The sequence below is a fragment of the Pagrus pagrus genome, assembly GCF_965226575.1.
Source record: "Pagrus pagrus genome assembly, chromosome: 18".
In the NCBI taxonomy this organism is placed as follows: domain Eukaryota; kingdom Metazoa; phylum Chordata; class Actinopteri; order Spariformes; family Sparidae; genus Pagrus; species Pagrus pagrus.
In genome coordinates, this window is record NC_140202.1 from 20,313,424 (window position 1) to 20,331,689 (window position 18,266).

General features: G+C 41.6%; 1 protein-coding gene across 3 annotated transcripts; it reads right to left on the reverse strand.

Annotated features, from left to right (window-relative positions):
• Positions 1-767: 767 nt before the first annotated feature.
• On the reverse strand, positions 768-15,396 carry ptbp1a (polypyrimidine tract binding protein 1a). Of its 3 annotated transcripts, none has more exons than XM_084380554.1 (16): positions 15,317-15,396; positions 14,418-14,471; positions 14,123-14,153; positions 10,085-10,145; positions 9,759-9,931; positions 9,207-9,353; positions 8,739-8,909; positions 8,272-8,382; positions 7,899-8,079; positions 7,585-7,665; positions 7,262-7,419; positions 5,818-5,851; positions 4,645-4,737; positions 4,036-4,252; positions 3,667-3,744; positions 768-3,414 (listed from the first exon to the last, which is right to left on the reverse strand). In XM_084380554.1, exons 1-16 carry the CDS (start codon positions 15,322-15,324, stop codon positions 3,282-3,284), a joined length of 1,731 nt encoding a protein of 576 aa, XP_084236680.1. In that variant the 5' UTR covers positions 15,325-15,396; the 3' UTR covers positions 768-3,281. The 3 variants fall into 3 exon arrangements, with proteins under 3 accessions (XP_084236680.1, XP_084236679.1, XP_084236681.1); XM_084380553.1 differs by having other exon boundaries at positions 7,543-7,665; XM_084380555.1 differs by lacking the exon at positions 15,317-15,396 and adding an exon at positions 14,731-15,138 and having other exon boundaries at positions 7,543-7,665.
• Positions 15,397-18,266: the final 2,870 nt, after the last annotated feature.

Consider the following 18,266-nt stretch of genomic DNA (forward strand, 5'->3'; position numbering starts at 1 on the left):
AATTCTCCTTTTCTCTCATTTGTCCCTCTCTCAAAAGGCAGGGATGATCTGAGGTTAATCCTCTCCACTGCTCTGTAAGGAAGTCGAAGGGGGGAAAAAAACAGGTATAATGCCAGAAAGCCCAAGGAGGCACTCGAGATTAAGCCACTAACTATTGACATTGTGTGAGTGGCAGGTAAAGTCACCTCTGCTCAACAGCCTTTTTCACCAGCAGAGAGCAAGACCTCCCCCTAGTGGATCACGAGAGGTATAACTAGTTTGTCATCAAGGCTTTTCTACAACATCCCAGAGGTAGTTGGTGATGAACATAGATGCGAGATGGACCCCGATAGCCATGTGTTTTATCTTAATTATCCATCTTGGGAGATGCAGATACTTGGTTTCCACAGCAACCTGCCTCATCTCCTCAGAGTCGGACAGACCTGCTAAACCGAAAAGGTCAGAGCGGTGCGCAGGAGGATGGAGGATTATTCAGAATCATCAAGGACAGCAAGTATCCAGCGTTGCATGTCAAATTAACTCCTCCACCCTGCCATCATCGTCACAGCTGTTTCGTCAAGGGATTGGGCTGAGCCCAGATGAGCAGTCAGTCAAGTTTCAGATGGGATGAGTACAAAGTTGGAAATACAGTAAAAAGATTAAAAAATAAAAACCCCACCGGTAGTAAACAGGATGGGAAATGTGGAAAATGTTACGAGGTGTTAACCGTTACAGAGCAGCAGTTCCACAGGACAGAGAGGAAGAGACAGAAACCAAATGAGGCCAGATGAAAGAAGGAACAAACTAAAGATTTATTGAAGGCAGCAGAAGATGCAAGAGACAAGAACAGTATGGCAAGAAGTGGGGAGGGGGGGGGGGGGAGCGGGGCACATACAGAGACACTTCTGTGTTCAGATAGGTTTAATGTCTTTGTGTTACAAAAGTTTTTTTTTGTTTTTACAGCTCCAGAGAGCTCAATAGGTCTGTATTGTTTTATCAAAATATACATGTTTTGAACGTAAAGTGGATATAATCCAAATGATTTTGTGGTACAAAAACATGAATATATACAACCATCAACCCCGCTTCATACAATAACCCACCCCGCCCCCATATAAAAAAGGAGAGAAAAATAAAAGCTTTTAACAACAACTGAAAGGCATATATAATCTTCTACACTGTCAACATCACAGCTAGGACTGTGTTTCAATTACGTATCCATTCTAAAGCAATCTCTACCAAAGTAGGCTCTTTGTAAAGTCAAAACAAAAAGGGATACAATATACAGTATAAGTTGAAACCCAACAGACATTTCAACATCATGTGACTTTTGTCCAAGGCATCTGAGAAACAGAAATAAGGAACGTGAAGCCTTGTGTACTTGTGGAATAGCAGGACTGTGAAAAAACCTTCAAGAAACCACAACACTACAAAACAGCAGGGGGTAGAAGATACTTTGGTCCTTAACAGCAATAACCGTCTGCAGCTACATGAAGCTTTGTTAAACCATGCATATTAATCTTTTACAAAAATAGAGACAGAGCGTGTCTGTATCTGGTCCAAAACTACAGTGGTCGAGGCTGTGGAAACTGGTGCTTTGAGGCACGCAGGAATGTGACGACGTTTAAGACTTCAGCGTGATGGTGCTGACTTGGACCTATCGTTGAGGAAAAGTGCACTAAAGAACCTGACTGTGGTTTAAGTGGACACAGACAGGGACTGGGTGAAGGCTGTCCCACCCTACAATATCCTGAATTTTGAATTTAAGAAAAAAAATTATATAAACTGGGTTTTTAGACAGTCCGAGACTGTTGTAACTTTCAATTGACAAATGCCTCCGAGCTGCCCTCTCACAGGTAGGATTACCTGAAAATAATGGATTAAAGGCATCTTTGCAGACAGGTAAGCTCGAACACCTGAACGAGAGGTAAACAAAGTCAAATGAGGAGGCACGGAAGTGTTTCAGCCTCAGATTGAAAACTCAAGGCACTGTGATAATGATCAAACCCAGCCACTACATATAGGTATCAGTTAAGCTCAGAAGTGATACACATGTAAATGCTAACATTAAAAAGAAAAGATAAATGAATATATATACGTGTCCACATATAGATGGACATAATATGGTTAAATGAAGCCCCAAACACCATTGTCCTTACTGGGAAAGGACTAAATGGAGGTGAATGGAGACTGTAAGACAGCTCTACTCCTGCCACAACACACCCGACAGAGCTACATCACCTAGCAAAAATATTAGGCATCTAACTGACTTACATTCATAGTTTCTACATACATATAATGGGGATATATGCATACAAATCCTTAGATAAACATTTGTGTGTTTAAGAGGAAACAGAAGATCGAATGAGCCACTTTCCCCTCAAACAATGCTGGTACATCAAAAGGCATGAAAACATTTTTGAGAGCTACGTTTTTCCAAATGAAGCCAGAGCAACGCTTTAGGCAACTTGGTAGGGGCAAAGTAAGGCACAAGGCTGTAGACAGAGATATTAAACAAAAAAATGTGTCCTTATTGAGTAACTTCAGATAGTGGTCTGGATCCCCGAAGCAAATGGGTGGGTAAGTTATAAGAGAACAGAAATAAAAGATGGATACTAGGGAAATAATTGCTGGGTGGTCTGTGAGCCAAAACAAAATCCTTGTCTCAAACCGTTTCTGACTGGCCAAACAGGTTCAAAGTGGCATTTCAAAAAAGGCACACACAAACAGATATATCCACACGACTATCATAGTAAAAGGAATGCTGAAGTGTGTCTGGTGTGGATACGGTTCATCCACATAAGCATACATCCATGGTGGAGGGCGTTTTTTTTTAAGGTTTTTTTTTTTTTTTTAAGCGATTTGGTCTAAAGTGACAGTTCATCAGCTGCCCCTACTTTACCTCCAATATAATTATAACATGTTCCTTTGAAGAATGTTGCCCATTTCCCAGGATCCCACTTGAAACGTTATGATGGAACAAATGATTGATTAGGTTTGGGTTAATTAGTTTAATTAAAAATACCTTGTATTAACTGTAAATCAAAAGGAAATAATAGCATTTAACTTCAATTTTATTTTGGTGTCTTATGATGACAAATTAGAACCAGAGGTGGAATCAATTAAATCCCATACCCAAACCTTTTAATAATGGGGAATAATTAAGAATGGAAGTGGAAGGAGCAACGTTCTACAAAGAACCACAGCCATAAAAATCTAACGGTGGTCATTTCCACTGAAGGCAACCTTGACAAAAGTAGCTTTCAGATGGCGATAGACTTGGAGGGAGGAAGGAAAGGCACTCAGATGGTGGACTTGGAGAAGGACACTCGAAGGTGGTGGTTCTCCCCAAGATCGTGGTTGTGGAACTCGATGAGGGACTCAATTGCTTCCTCGACTGAGCCCATCTGGATCAGGGCCATCTTGCGGTCTTTTCTATAAAAAAAGAAAAAAGAAAAATGTGTTCTCAAAGCGTCAACATGCTGCCCACTTTAATGAGGGCTGGTTGTTCTTTTACGTTGTACTTGGAAGAAATAAGGAAGTAAAGGTGTCTTGTAGAGCACAAAAACAGCCTCAATACTCAATAAAATTTAATAGCAACTCTTGAGGTTATGGAGTGCTATAAAGAAAGACAGGAATTCAACCACCACTAATGACCAACATTTAAGACAATTGAGTGTGACTTACTGAAAGAACTTGAAGGCCTTGACTGTGGCTCCTGAGCTGGCAAAAAGCCTCCTGAGGTCATCCTCCACCACAGAAGGCCTGAAAGCAGACAGGAAAACAAAGCATTTATGTGGGTTTTTCACTCCCTTTACTTATTTGCATTTTTGTGTTTATTTACTTGTATGGTGAAACGAGACACAAGAGGCATCATTAACTCTAAAAAGTGCACCTCTAGAGTAGCATGTTTAGAAAATACTGTCACAACTACTTAATCCTAAGCATTAAATATAGAAAAAAATGAGTCAGGACTACAAAGGAAAAAGCTGAGAGCACAAAAGCTGCTTGAGGGGAGAGCGGGAATGAAAATGAGACTCTTGCAGCAGCACTCACGGTATGTTGGAGAGGTGGAGCGTTGCAGAGGGTGGGAAGATGTTGGAGTAATTTTTGGAGCCGGGCTTCTTGAAGCGGTGCAGCGGTGAGTTGCTGTAATCCTTTGTGAGGCCCTGGTCCTCGTGGCCTTCTCTGGGCAGCTGCACTGTCGTGTGTTTGGAAAACGCCACGCGCATGTCTCTGCCATGAAGACGCTGGCCGTTCAGGTGGCTCATGGCTAAGAGAGATTAAGATGTTTTTTTATTATTATGATTAATTTTGCCAGCACCGATGAACTGTTCCATTTTTATTGTATATTTATATAGCTCCTCGTTAATAGCATAGTTGAATTTAAATGACTAATAACGTAATAATAACTAATTTCGTTTAACAAAAAGGTCCACTGGGGCTAATTTAATTCTATCTTACCCCATTGAGGGTAAAAACGAGTAAATAATTCAGACCACAGGCAAACAGTCGAGACCTATTCTGTCTGCTCAGTTGAGACTTACCACTCGGTAAGGCTCAGAACAATGTACAGTAAAATGCTTCAAGGCAAAAACAAGATAAAAGAAAAATTACAGATCAAAGAAAGCAAATGGTGATTGTGCAGGGCTGGAGTGTAGCTACCTAGCTGAGCCTGTGTGCCATCAGACATCTGGATCAGAGCATTCTCCTTTTTGTTGAACAGGATCTTCACTCTCATCACATCGCCATAAACACCTAAGGAGGAAGAGGAAGGTGTCACAATACAACAAGTGCAACAAAGAACACCGCAGCCTTAACAGGAGCCACACAGCCAATCACAGCAACAAAAACAATTTGAATCATCAAATCAGGGACATTAATATTCATACTGCTATTTAACGAACACTGGCTGATTAATAAGTAATTGTCGGGCTATTCTACTAAATTTCTGTTTAATTCATCATCTATAAAACTAATCCTACATAAGCCCTCTTAGATAATAATTACACAGATGCCGGCAGTTAAAATGGTTATGCTGAAGATGGGGGAGATAGTGATTTGAAGGCAAAAATCAAAGTAAAATGAGTAGTTCTGATCAGTTTGATAGCTCTACAGTGAAGATTGATTTATTGACCAACTTGAGGGCCCTACGAGAGAGACATGCAGGAATAAACTAAACATGCACATACCCACTTTAGAGTAACTGAGAGAGACTGCAAAAGAATAGTAGGGTGACATAATCCGAGGGATATGTCAACTCACAATCGCTAAAAAAGCAGCAGCATTTCATTTTCTATGTACTGGTGCTGTGGCTCAAAGCAACCACGGTAAGATCAGTGCAACAAAAATGAAATTTGATGAATTTTCATGGCTTAGAATTAGACCGGGTGGAACCAAATATAGTGTTGACTTTTATCCTTTTCCTGAGGGTGATGCTTTTGAATTTAGATCGGCTTCCCGCCTCATTCTCGAACAAAATGATCCCCACGTTTCTATTTAGTGAGGCAATATTTTCATTGAGGGGCTGTGCTCTTTGAAGATGAAAAACCGCAAATGTTTTTTGCCCATGGACAGACAGCCACTTCTGTTCAAAAATTAAATGAAATGCTGCAGCTTTGTGTGGTGTTCTCACCTTACTTTCCTCACACAAACCCACAACAACCAAAACAGGTTATACAAACCCCAAACAACCAACACCCCCACCCTTCATAGCCCTGTAGCCTGATGACCAGCCATCAGTGGTTAAAAAACAAAGCCAACAACATGAGACAAGACATGCCCACCTTGCGAGGTAACAGTAGTAATAAAAAAGGAGATGAAAGGATGATAACGTACCGAAAAGAATAAAGAGGCAGTGTGGCGTAACGCTCTTTAGAGACAGCAGGGGGAGCAGCGGGGCAGGGGGCCATAGGGGGATAGGGGAACAGGGGACAGGGGAAAAGAGACGGAGCGGAGTGGAGGACAGTGGAGTGGAGTCGGGACATGTCCGCAGGCCACAGGCAGCGAGGTCCACAGGAAGGCCACAGTACCATGGAGGAAGGAGAGGAGATGAGGGACGAAGAGAATGAAGAGAGGATAAGAGGAGGAGAGGATTTGAACAGCATGAGAGAGGAGGGAGAAGAGAACAGATGAAGACGAGGTGGAGGAAAGAAGATCGTGAAAGGACAGATGATGATTTGTCGGGGCGACAGAAGAGATGCCAATGTTTTTTGTTTTCGTTGTGTTTTCAATTTGTGGGTAATGTCCAAATTGGGGACAGAGGGTGGGGTAGGTGGGAGGAAGGAGGAGTGGTTGTAGTAGTAACAGGAGTGGCAGAGGGGAGAGGTCGACAGAAGGAACAATTGGTCATGGGGCGTGCAGTCAGTTGGCAAGAGTTGAAGTGAGGGGTTTTAAAACAATAAAAGAGGGAGAGGGGGACAGAGAAGGAAGAGAGAGAAAAAAGGAAGTAAAAACAAGGTCAGTATACACAAAGAAATGTAGTGCTTCAGACAGTAGAACTGGCTAAATTAAAATGCACTGTCACTATGGGAACACTAGGAGAAAAAGAAGAGAAAAAAAGATTAACAATGAAATACAGAAAAAGGCAGAGACAATATGTACTTTTAAATTACATGCTATGTTTGTTTAGATTATTTAAAATTACATTATAATAAGACAGTCAAATGTGAATATTAATTTTTATTATCCTGTTCCAACTTTGAGAATGATCTTAAAATTAACATGTTTAATGCAAGGACTACATTACTACAGTGAATGTAATGAGTGTGACAAACTAATTATACATTCTACAAACTATGTATATATAAAAACTAAATCACGGACATGATGCGTTTCTAAAATACAAAGAAAAAAGTAATATTGTCTCTCCAACAACTCAAGAATGATTTCAACTAATGGACAAAAATGAAGATATGAAATGGTAAGTTTTTTAAAATAAAAGAAGTTAGTGTTTTGAATTAACTTAAAATTCACAGTGAGCAAAGTGGCAGGTCAGAAATGCAGCAGGTTTGGTCAAACACAGAGAGGTCCTGAAAGAGAAAAGGTTTTGACTCGATGACCCCCTTTTAATTCAAAACAGTGGTATGGATACCGCACTTAGTATGATCACATCGAGAGGATGGGGAACGGTGGGGGGTGGGCAAAACATTGAGCCTCTTGACCAAATGGATCCAGGTCCATGAACCAGTTTAAACAAAAGGCACTGACTTTTGAATGTTCCTTAGCACTCCACTGATAGTTGCAGGATGTAAAACTGTTTAAACCTACGGAGCGTACTAACCTGAGGGTTCAGATTGCTGACCAACAAGACATTGTGTCCAGCTTGTGGAGCAAGCCCCGACAGGCCAAGCCGGCTAGCAGCCGCTGCTGCAGCCGCCATGCCACCGTGGCCAACACCTAGGGACGCCAGGGCACTGGGAATACCAGGCATCGACAGACCTAAGAGGAACAAAATATTTATTACTTTCAACTTTTGTCATACTGAAGATCTATTAAGAGGAATATGAAAAATGGGAAATGCATAGTGTGTTCCTATCAAGTAGAGACCTGAGCCATAATCACCTGAAATTGAATAGCAGTGTGGGATCATGTTTGTAGACTGACCTGCTGTCTGTTGGATGGCAAAGGCAGGGGGGAAGGCATGGGCTCCGCCATAGGGAGAGGCTGAGATTATGCCTGGTGCAGCTGGCAGAGGCATTAACAAAAATAAGGTCACAAATTTTCCATCAAATCAATACTTGCAATAATGATCAGGGTACAAAAATCCCTAAGGATATCAGACCAGAAAGGGCTTAAAGACAAACTGATAAATAAAAATAAATAAACCCAGAAGCGCTAATTCAAAGGTAACTGGACTATGCATACATTAGTTTGTTAACATTGACATATATGATCTCTTTATCAAGACCCAGTCTTACCAAATGCAGCAGCTGCCATGGTCTGGTGGTCAATGGAGGGCTGTGAGTCTGCAGTGGGCAGGTCTGGTCGGGTGTAATCTCTGCTCTTATCATTGTTGTACTTGACATTGAGGCTGGTGAGTTTGGAGAAGCTGATTCTCAGGGTACAGCAGGCATTGTAGATGTTCTGTCCATCCAGAGACTGAGACAGATTTGAAGAATTAGATTTAAGATAACGAAATTTGTTTTAAGACACATGACTAACTGGTCCCACAGTGTACACGCTGCACTGTGGTTACAATGATATGCTTTAATTTGATTCACAGATGCAGTCCAAAAGAAACAAGCTTTGACTGGAACATCATGACAAGCCCACTAGTTGTACCAGTCTTACCAGTTTGGCGTGCTGAGCTGTCATTCCATCAGCATACTGGATCAGAGCCTGGAACTGGTTGTTCTTTGTGAAAGTGATGATCTTCAGCACAGTGCCGAACTTAGAGAAAATCTGAGGAGGAGAGAAAGCATGATTAGGAATGACCTCATGATGACACTCTCTCACACGATTTTCATTAAACTGTATCTGTAGGTAAACAAAGCAAGTATGGTTGCATAAATATTTTTACAAGAGTCTCACTATTACAAACATGCGTATTTTGTTTATGTAGCACTACCAAAGAATTTTGCAGCTAATGTAAAAATGTGAGCCATGGAACAAACATTTCATTATGTAAATATTTAGTGTCCCTTTAATTCCCACCATCTAAAGTACAAGGCCTGTGTAAAGATTAGAAACAAAATGGCGTGCCTACATGTAACTGAACCTGAAACTGTAGTGGCTCAGCCAAACCACAAAATCTTTACCTGGTGAAGCACATCCAGGGTGACTGGGTAGAAGAGGTTTTCCACTATGACTCTGAGGACAGGGCTTTGGGCAGCTGCCCCTCCAATGCTACTGGCATCTGCAGAAATGGCCATGCTTCCCATCCCACCTCCGTGCAGTGCATTGACTGCCTGCAGAGCTGCCTGGGCACGCTGATGGGAAATAACAGAGGAACTTCTTAGCACAGACACGGGAAGTATGCAGTGATAAATAAATGAGTGAAAGAGGATGAGAATTCTTTGTTCAAGGCAACAAACTTACTTGATACAAACATGAGATTGCATTGATTAAAGTATTTAAAAGAAGAAAGTTTACACCAATAAATATGAGACTGATAGAAGGAAGAAATCCTATATTTTCTGCATTTAGCCAACACCATAACTCTTAGTATCTGGCAGTGACTACAATAGTAAGCAAGTGTTTGTGCCTGTGTCAGTGCAAGCTCTTACCACTTGGTTAGGGGAGTTGTCCGTCTTGAGCTCCTTGTGAGTTGAGTATTGCATGTAAATGGGATGGTTTCTGATGACAGGGGTGACAGACGAATAATAGCTCACCATCGTCTGTGCACACTCCTCGCTGTTCAGTTCCAAGAACGCCTACAGAGGGCGACCAGAGAAACATTCAATTTATTTCTTACATTGCTTTTAACAATATTTATAAAGCATTACTTCCAGAGATGCTAAATTCCATTTGTCTAGTTTAAGACAAATCTCTTTTGAGGCATTAATAGGTTTCTACACAGAACTGCAGGTAATAGAAAACAAGAGATAATGATGACATTTAAGAGGGATTCAGTGTCTTCCTCCAGGAAACCTCAGTATGGAGAATTATCATCCTACCCACTAAACCACAAGGATGTGACAAAAGGGTCATTGTCAGAATTTTCAGGTCGAACAGATGGATAGAAAGCTGATCCCTTGTCCCAGGCCAAAAGACAAATTTCACTCATGTGTGCAAGACATACAGGTTTGGTGAGCAGACCTGCATATACCAGTCCTTACCTGGTTTTTCCCTTTCAGCATCAGCAAATTAGTGACCTTCCCAAAGGGCAGTCCCAGTCCAATAACCTCAGCCTCATTTATGTCATTGGGCAGCTTGCGTACATGGACCACACGTGACGGAACACCAGGACTGCGGACGTCACCTTTGAATTTTTTGGTGTCGTTGCCATTGGCTGCAAGGAAAAAAGAGAAGTGGATACAATCAGGGAGGGAACAGAAGGCTCTGGTTCTTCTTGAATAATGGATTGATCGTCATGGCAACACAAACACAGACACGACAAGCAATTCAATAAAAAAGGATTCACCCCTCCATGGCAACCCCCTACCTGAGTTCATGATATAGGGCCCGTTGGATATGCAGGAAGAAAAGAGTTCGTCGGATCCCCTCTGCAAAAGGAGAGAAAACAATGGTTCACTTCAGTGCATTCACCAATGAGGGCACAGCATGGCAGGTGGAGAGCACAGCTCTCATATTACGAGCCATTGTGTGATATAGCAGGAAGTAATCTGATAACCAAAAGACGACTGAGCAAACATGCCTGAGAAGAACTCAACCTTCCTCGCCAGGAAGAATTAAGTGACCTAGCTTGTCAGCACGGATATTTGAATTAACATCATAATCATGTCTTCCCATTTCATTTTATTCTTCTCTAGCAGCAGTCTAGTTCAAAACATTGAAGTCAGTCACAATGGGCCATTATATCTGACTTGGGGAAATATGCCAAATTATCATGTTTTAGCCAATCACACTCAAGTGGGAACAGCTATAATAGGGGGAAGTATTTGGGTTTAAGCACAGACGTCAGCAGTAAAAGCTCATCTCAACAGCAGCTGTCAGTCAGTACAGCCCATCGACTCATAATTCTTAGTAGGAGGAAGGATAACACACTGAAACCATCTGGATCGGAAGACAAGATGGGGATACTCCCAGCCCACACTAGTTTACTGTCTGCTGAAACAGCCTCGTTTGTCTCCAGTCACTCTATTTAGTAGATATAAAGTGCTGTTTCAGGGTTGTGCATGTGTTTGTGGTTGTGAGAGATGAAGTATAGCAGTCACAAGAAGTGGCTCAGCAGCCTAAGCTCTACAACACTCTACAATGAAGGTCCTGTTCAGGGTGAGACTAGGGGCATTGTTTCACGGCAGCACACACACATATGTAGCCCCAAGGACACTCTGGGAGTTGAAGAGCCCCGTAGCCCTTAAACAACAACCAGTCGTGCAGGTTTACAAGCATTCTTCTCCACCTTGTGGATCTTGGCTTTTAAATATGCAAAGTGTAGGGGGAATGCTTTTCAGTAAGGCTGCAAACTCTAGTCCTAAAAGGCAGGAATAGGGTGATCTGAGCAAGAACATTTGGTAATGCCTTGGGCGGTGCAGGGTACTGAGTGAGTTGCACTGAGAGCACAACACTGTAAGCAGTAGTATAAACTACCCTTTGACTTCCAGATGGGTTGGCTGAGGCGGTCACTCTCACTCTGAGGCCCACACAAACAGGGTCTGCTATCTCAATTCATGAACCTAAAGCAACGAGACATTCCTCTGCCTGTTCATTGAGGCTTCAGGATCAGGGGCCCCACTACTTTGGCCAGTATTCAAATCTTTACATAAATGGAATGCAGGCAGTCACTGAGCTAAAATTACTATGAAGAATAAAAGAGTGCAAGACAGTGTCTTGACACGGCTCAAAATAATACGATAAATAACTTATTCAGCATGGGATGCAACAAAGAAGGAGGATCCATTTCTTAAAAATAAGAAGAAAATGATACCAACAATAAGAGCCTTGTAATGTATTACACTGGATGAGGGAGAGTGGAGTGTTCTAGTTGATGGGAAAAAATGTAAAAAGCAATATTTGTTTGATAAATGAGACAGGGGCTCATGCAAGCCATGAGAAATGAAGGAAGTGGCTCCAGCCTGACTCAATGGTCGTGGGCGGGCAGCATCATATTATCAGTCAGCAGACCAACTCCAAACAGGAAGAGCAAAAAGATCAGGCCTGCTTCCAGGGCTTTGCTGAACTTCCTCCTGGGGACTGATGGTTACTGTTCCATGGTAGACTCGCTTTCTCTCTCTCTCTCTCTCTCTCCCCCTACTTCCTCATTTCTAATAATAACCACAGAGCTAAGGCAGACTACAGTGCAGAGCAGGAACTTCAAGTCTTATACAAAAGGGAGGATTGTCTAACAGTCGACTGAAAAATATACCTACAGCTTTTGGAGGGAGTGTGGTAGAAAGTGTAGAGCAGAACAAAAGGAAAAGTTAAGTTACAAAGCCAATGGAAGAAAAACTGAGCTTATAACTTCTTTGTTAGTTGCTGCCAACACGGTGCCAAACCCATTTTTCCAACACAAACCCACTGAATGAGTATCGACTTGTTCACATCCTTTGTTTGCTCAGGACACCGACAGGATAATGGTAACCTTCAGGAGACGATGACACATTACTGGCCCGGACTGAAACTGTTGAGCAGCTTCCTCTCGCTGACAATGGCTTACCTTGAACTTAATTTTAAAAAGCGAACACGACCTGGGGGCAATTTCCCTGCTCCATACACCACATCACACCTGATTTGCATTAAGTAAAAAGATAAAGGAAAATGAGCAAGAGATCTCCAACTCTCATCCAGCAGCACTTTGGAAAAAAAAAATCTTAAAAAGGAAACTAAATCTGAGGGGATTCATTTGTACTTGTGTTGGCGTCTGCTAGCGACCTTATTTTGGACTCTGCTGGGGGGGGGGAAGGGGGGTAGTAATCTCTCAGGAAAGGCACACAGGAGACGAGCACAGGTACAGACATGTTTGCTAACTCTGATCAGCCTTTGCCAGTGAAGGGGGCAGGGAGCTGTGCCTCACCAGGGGGCTGGAGGGGGGAGATTGGAATGCAACCGCGGAATGCCAGACACTCTGCCCAGACGGAATAATTACAGATTCCAGCAAGGCAGCGCTCCATAACTCACCATCATTATTACCGCAGGACATCAAATCCAGAAAACAGGAAAAGTTCAAGAATGACAAATTACATAAGTCAAATCTCCGGCATCCATCAGTACTCATTAAACGATGCATTGTTAACGTGTTGAAAAACAACAGAGGCCTTACTGTAATGAATAGAGGGGGTGGGGTGTGTCCCCGTTACGGGCGTGTGCATCACAGTGCTTGTTTAAACAGTGTAAAGACCTTTGCCCGGGAGGATGAGGACTGTTGTGGGAGGATGGTTACAGCCCTAAGTTGAGTTCAATTACTCCACCTACACATAGCTGCCCCAGGCTCTGTTACTAAGGAATACTACTTGAACAGGCATTTTTATTGGGTACGGAACTTAACAGGACGCAGTTTGCCAAAAACAAATGTGTTCCTGCTTCGACAAGTTTGCACAGAGCGTTTACATTCAGAGAAGAGCTGCTGTTTCAGTTAGATGAGCACACAACAGCCCCCTCATCACTGAAAATGTTAAGGGCAGATTCTTGCAAAAAGGATCAACATTGAATTACTTTGCTAATGTGCGGATTAGACTTGTGAGATGACTTGTGAAATGAAACCGAGCAAATACCGAGCCCTGTGGCAGGATTCAGCTGCTTTCTTAACATTCCAGTATGGCCAACAGGCTATTAAGGAACACACAAAATAAACAACAGGAAGTTTAGTTTCTCAACAGCCACACAACCCAACTGGAACAAAACAGGAAAACAAAGCCCCACCTCAGATAATCTAACTGAATAATCAAATATTACATGTCCACAGTCTTGCAGAGTTGCTGCAACATCTATGCGCTGACCATTTGGTTGTATGTAATAAATCTTTAAAAAGAGTCAGCCTGCAACTGCAAAGTCATTACGCACGAGAAATGGCTTTGGACAGCAGTGCTGTAATTATAGAGGAAGTTCTTGCAAACTGACAGACTATGTTATTCAAGTCCCAAATGTCGGCACCATTCTTTTCCATTTCTCTGACTTGTACAAAAAAACGCCCTCAAATCTTTGTTTCTTCAAAACATTTTTGAAGGCAGTGGTACACCTAAAAAATCCCTGTCATTAAAAAAATATAAATACAATGAAACCTAATTATTTGATCTCAACGTTACTTTAATGAAAGGATAATCTACTTTACAGCACACATTTCTAGGTTTAAATTTAAATAGGACTATAAATACCAAAACGGAAGTCATTTTTAAACTACAAAAATATTTGCAATTTAAATGGAAAAATTATTCAACTGGATATCACAAATCAACACCACTCATACAAATAGCAATACAACACACAATATTGATCATGTCCAGAAAACGCTTGGCATTCCTGCTGCAAATGAGGGAAAGTGAAAGAGACAGAGCTGCAAAGAGAAGATTAAAAAGTTGCCTACCTTTGTGCCAACTGATATGTCATGGACACTGCTGTGAATGGGGGAAAAGAAAGATCATTACTACACAGGAAATGAAAGAGCATTAACCATAATCTATCACGAGATCCTGCTGAACAATTCATCACAGGAGCACATTCTGCACTCTGGAAAAACACAGCCCCTTAACAAAATGAATGGCGCCGTGCTGGTCAACCAAAAGCTGCCCGACTTCCTCATTCTGCTTAACATTCAGAAAGCATCGCTAAAAAAATAAATAAAAAATAACCAGCAATGCAGAAATATACAAAATACTTACTCAATTTCAGGGACGTAGCCGGATCCCAGAGGGTACAAGTCAGCGTCTAGGCGGCTGGAGTGGGTGGGCAAAACATAAGGAAGTTAGAAAACTTCACAGTGGACAAATAAGCAGAAGTAATAATGTTTTGAATCTCGAGTTATAATGATGCGTTGGCAGATAAGCAGAAGTAATAATGCATCGGCTCTCTAATTATAATGTTGCGTTGAACGTTTTATCGAAGCGACTTGGCTGCGAACACATCTCATCCAGGTGATCAAAATAGCGGAATTAACAGCTCGATTTAAAAACAACAGGCTTTTGTGCATCCTACCCCGTTTAGATAACCCGATGCAGAAGTCCCCGAGCGAATCAACGCGAAATGTTCAGGCCAGACATCTTCAACATGGCCCTGGCACTCCGCAGACAAATGAATGCGGAAATGAGACACGTTGCTTTAGCTAGCGCTCGAGCTCCGGTGAAACCAAGTTAACGTAATCAAGGTATAGTTAGCCACCGTTAACCAACGTCCGCGTTAGCGAACGACGGAGTATAAGCCAAAAAGTCACCAAATTGAAAACCCCCTCCGTTCAAATCCTGATTCTTTACTAAGTTACGTTTGCTTAGCGTTGAGTCCCGTTTAAATTAAACACTGAAACGTCAGTCGAAACGTTCACGTAAGTGTCTTTCGCTGAGAGTAGCGACGGCTAGCATCTGCTAGTTAGCTCACGCTCCTGCTAACTGTTGCATGTTTTGATGAAAAAAAAATGTTTCAAAACTTTCGCGGTCTCACGGTGAAAGTGAGGCGGCCGCCCGAGTCGAAACGTGTTCAACGAGCGACCGAAGTGCGGAAAGAAACAACTCGGATGCCTTTTCGCCTTAGAAAATTAAGTCTTAAGTGTCGTTCTTTTTCCACTTACCCGTCCATTGCACAAGAAAAAAACTGCAGGTCTGAAGCGAAGGTAGGGCGGCAGACTTGCTTGATTTTCTTACAAAATGGCTGAACACACGGAGGCGAGCGCTGATTAGTCCAGGCACTTTCAAGAGCCAAAAAGAGGCGGGGACAAGCGTCTACTCGAGCTGTGATTGGACAAGACGACCATCATTTTGTGGGGGGAAAAAGGAGGCCGCGGCAAATTTCCAGTACACATCGTATGAAGTGGTGAGGTTTGATTGAGTTAAATGTGATGAAAAGCGAACTTGAAGTCATCACACTGATAAAAGTAAAAGGTCAGACTGTGGAGTTTTTTTTTTTTGGTTTGTTTTTGGATAGAAAGTTAAATATCCCAGCTGTCAAATACAATAAATGTCAGAAGCAAAAACAAACAGTCAGAGATGAATACCAAGGAAGTGTGTTTCAGCGGTGTACTTAAATGAGTGTCCACTTTTCCAGTGCAGAGGAAGACCAGTTGAGCTCCTTTACTCGATTAAAAGTAGCAGTAATAGTGTAAAAGCATTCCATTATAAGTAAAAGTCCTACATCAGCTAAATGTGAGCTACTAACAAAAGTAAAAGTAGCCTACTCATGCAGAAAGACACGTAAATCTGAGCCTATTTATTATGGTATTTTGTTAGTGATATGCATTAATAGACTGTGAAAACATTTTTATTTGTATTGAACCAACACTACTTTATAGGCTGCTATTGGTTAGTCTGCAACGGATATTTTAATAAATGCCCACATATCTTAAAAAAGAAAAGGGGACTCTGCTCCAACCTGCAGCCTACAGATTTCCATAAAGATCAAAACTTTGTGGACCCATTCAAATGTATGAGATTGAGGGCACACATGCTGCAGTTTCACCATGAACAATGGTACTGATTTAGGTGGGGTACAATACAAATAAGGTGGGAGCTGCCCCGATACTGAAGTTTGTCAGCACAACAGGTATCAAGGCAGGACAACGTCCTGTCGCTGTGTTGTTTAAAATTGCAAAAGGCAGAGTTTTCATGTGACATTGGAACACAGAGACTATACAAATAGGCTGTGACGAGGGCCAGAAGGTAACCAGGTTAAAGTTCAGCTCAAACACACACTACTTAAAGTAGGTAAGCACCCAACAGGGGTATGTACACACGGTAACCAAATCAGTTGTGTAATTAAAAGGTAATGTGCTCTTATCATTACTGAAAGGACCAAAACATGATCACATTTTCTCATTGTGAAAGCTGTAAAGCACACTGGGTTGGGTATGAAATGTGCTACATAAATAAATTTGCCTTGCCTTGCCTCAGGCAAGACATCGTGAACTGTCGAGGTTCAAGTTTTTCACTCAATTTATTTTGTTGCCTGTAGTGCTTCGCAATCCTGCCAAGTAGATAGAAGTTAATGTATGTACAAACTGGTTACTTTATACAAAGAAGAAGAGGGGAAGACTTTAATATCAAGAAACATAAAGTTCTTCAATTCACACGTACAATGGGTGTCTGGGCTGGGAAGTAACAGAAACCCAGATAAAGTGACCAACGGCTGTACAAAGTGGCAAACTGACACAGCGATGTGTGAGAAAAAGATGTCTCTACAGAGTTTCATCCTGGAAAATATGAGCCATGTACATCAGCTGGTGCTGACTCACTGTTGTTTTATCAAGGACTCATTTCATAGTTTCACATGTTATCAGGGAAAAGAGTTATTTGGGGTGAATGACGTCGGAATTTAACGGATAAGGAGTTTTATTGTTTCATTTCATTATGCGTGCGTGTCCTCTCTAATCTGTGTCTCATACTGGGGGAGCTGTCGACAGAGGGTAATTACTCATACCTTTTACCAAAGCAGCAATTAGATTTAACTTTGCCCTCATAGGGCTGATTGAGGTGGTTTCTGTGTCGGCACTTCTTATCCCAGTGATGTATTTTCCTCTTCAACCTTTCAAATTCATCTTTCAATAAACAAACCTTCCATCTCCTATTTATTTCCAATGACTTTTCATATTCCACTGGTCAAATCCAGCACAGTAATGTTTTTCTTCCATGCCAGTGTGTGTTTGTGTGAGTGTGGGAAAGCATTTCCATGGGTTTGACCTAAAAACATCACACAATATATTCTGTGTTCTGTCATGTGGAACACTTCTGCCTCTTCTATTAAATGTTCAAATCTGCCTCATCACAGGGAGTGTGTCCACAAAGTGAATATGCCACATACACATGCTGGGATCAAGAGATTTCTTTAAAACTGCTGTTTATTGAAGGCTAACCTGCTGTGGCTTAAAGCTATATAATAATTGCTGTGCTGTTGATTTGTGCATACCTGACCTCCATCTGATGAATGCCTTATTTAAATGCCCCTCTGTCTTTGTCTCCCTGACTCCCTCCACCCGTCTCCTCTTTGTCCTTTTCTCTTTTCACAACAGTATTTGACAATGTTGAAACTAACTTCCAAAACAGTAGACGTATGCTCTCTAGTGGCATGTTATGGGTAGTGCACTTTAGTACTGTAAATGGACGTAACTACAGTGTGTTCTGGTAGTTCTAATGATGCTGAAAACCCATTTATGCTCAATCCACAGTATATTAGTAGAGCTGCTCTCAATGACTTTCTTCAAATTAGGGAAAGACCGATAACCAATATTTTGAACAGATTTATATTTGCAGTAAAAATAAAAATCTCAGTGTCAAAATTTGGAATAACCAGGGATGGAATGTAACTAAGTATAGTTTACTCATGTACTTAAGTACAATTTTTGGTACTTCATTTTAGTATTTACATTTTCTGCTACTCTATACTTCCACTGCACTATATTTATGTGATAACTGTGGTTACTAGTTACTTTGCAGATTCATTTTATTCAATGTTGATTGGCTATTAGTTGTGACGTGTAACGAATCAGATGGTGTTGTCGGCTGAACATTGCGTGAGACCACAGACAGAGA

Bases quoted from the DNA above. Each gene is read 5' to 3' on its own strand.
- ptbp1a (XM_084380553.1), bottom strand. The intron at 3,745-4,035 runs GTGAGTGCTGCT...GTCTGCTTTCAG, and splicing joins CTCCACCTCTCCAACATACC to GCCTTCTGTGGTGGAGGATG. The intron at 3,415-3,666 runs GTAAGTCACACT...CTTTTTTTATAG, and splicing joins AAGGCCTTCAAGTTCTTTCA to AAAAGACCGCAAGATGGCCC.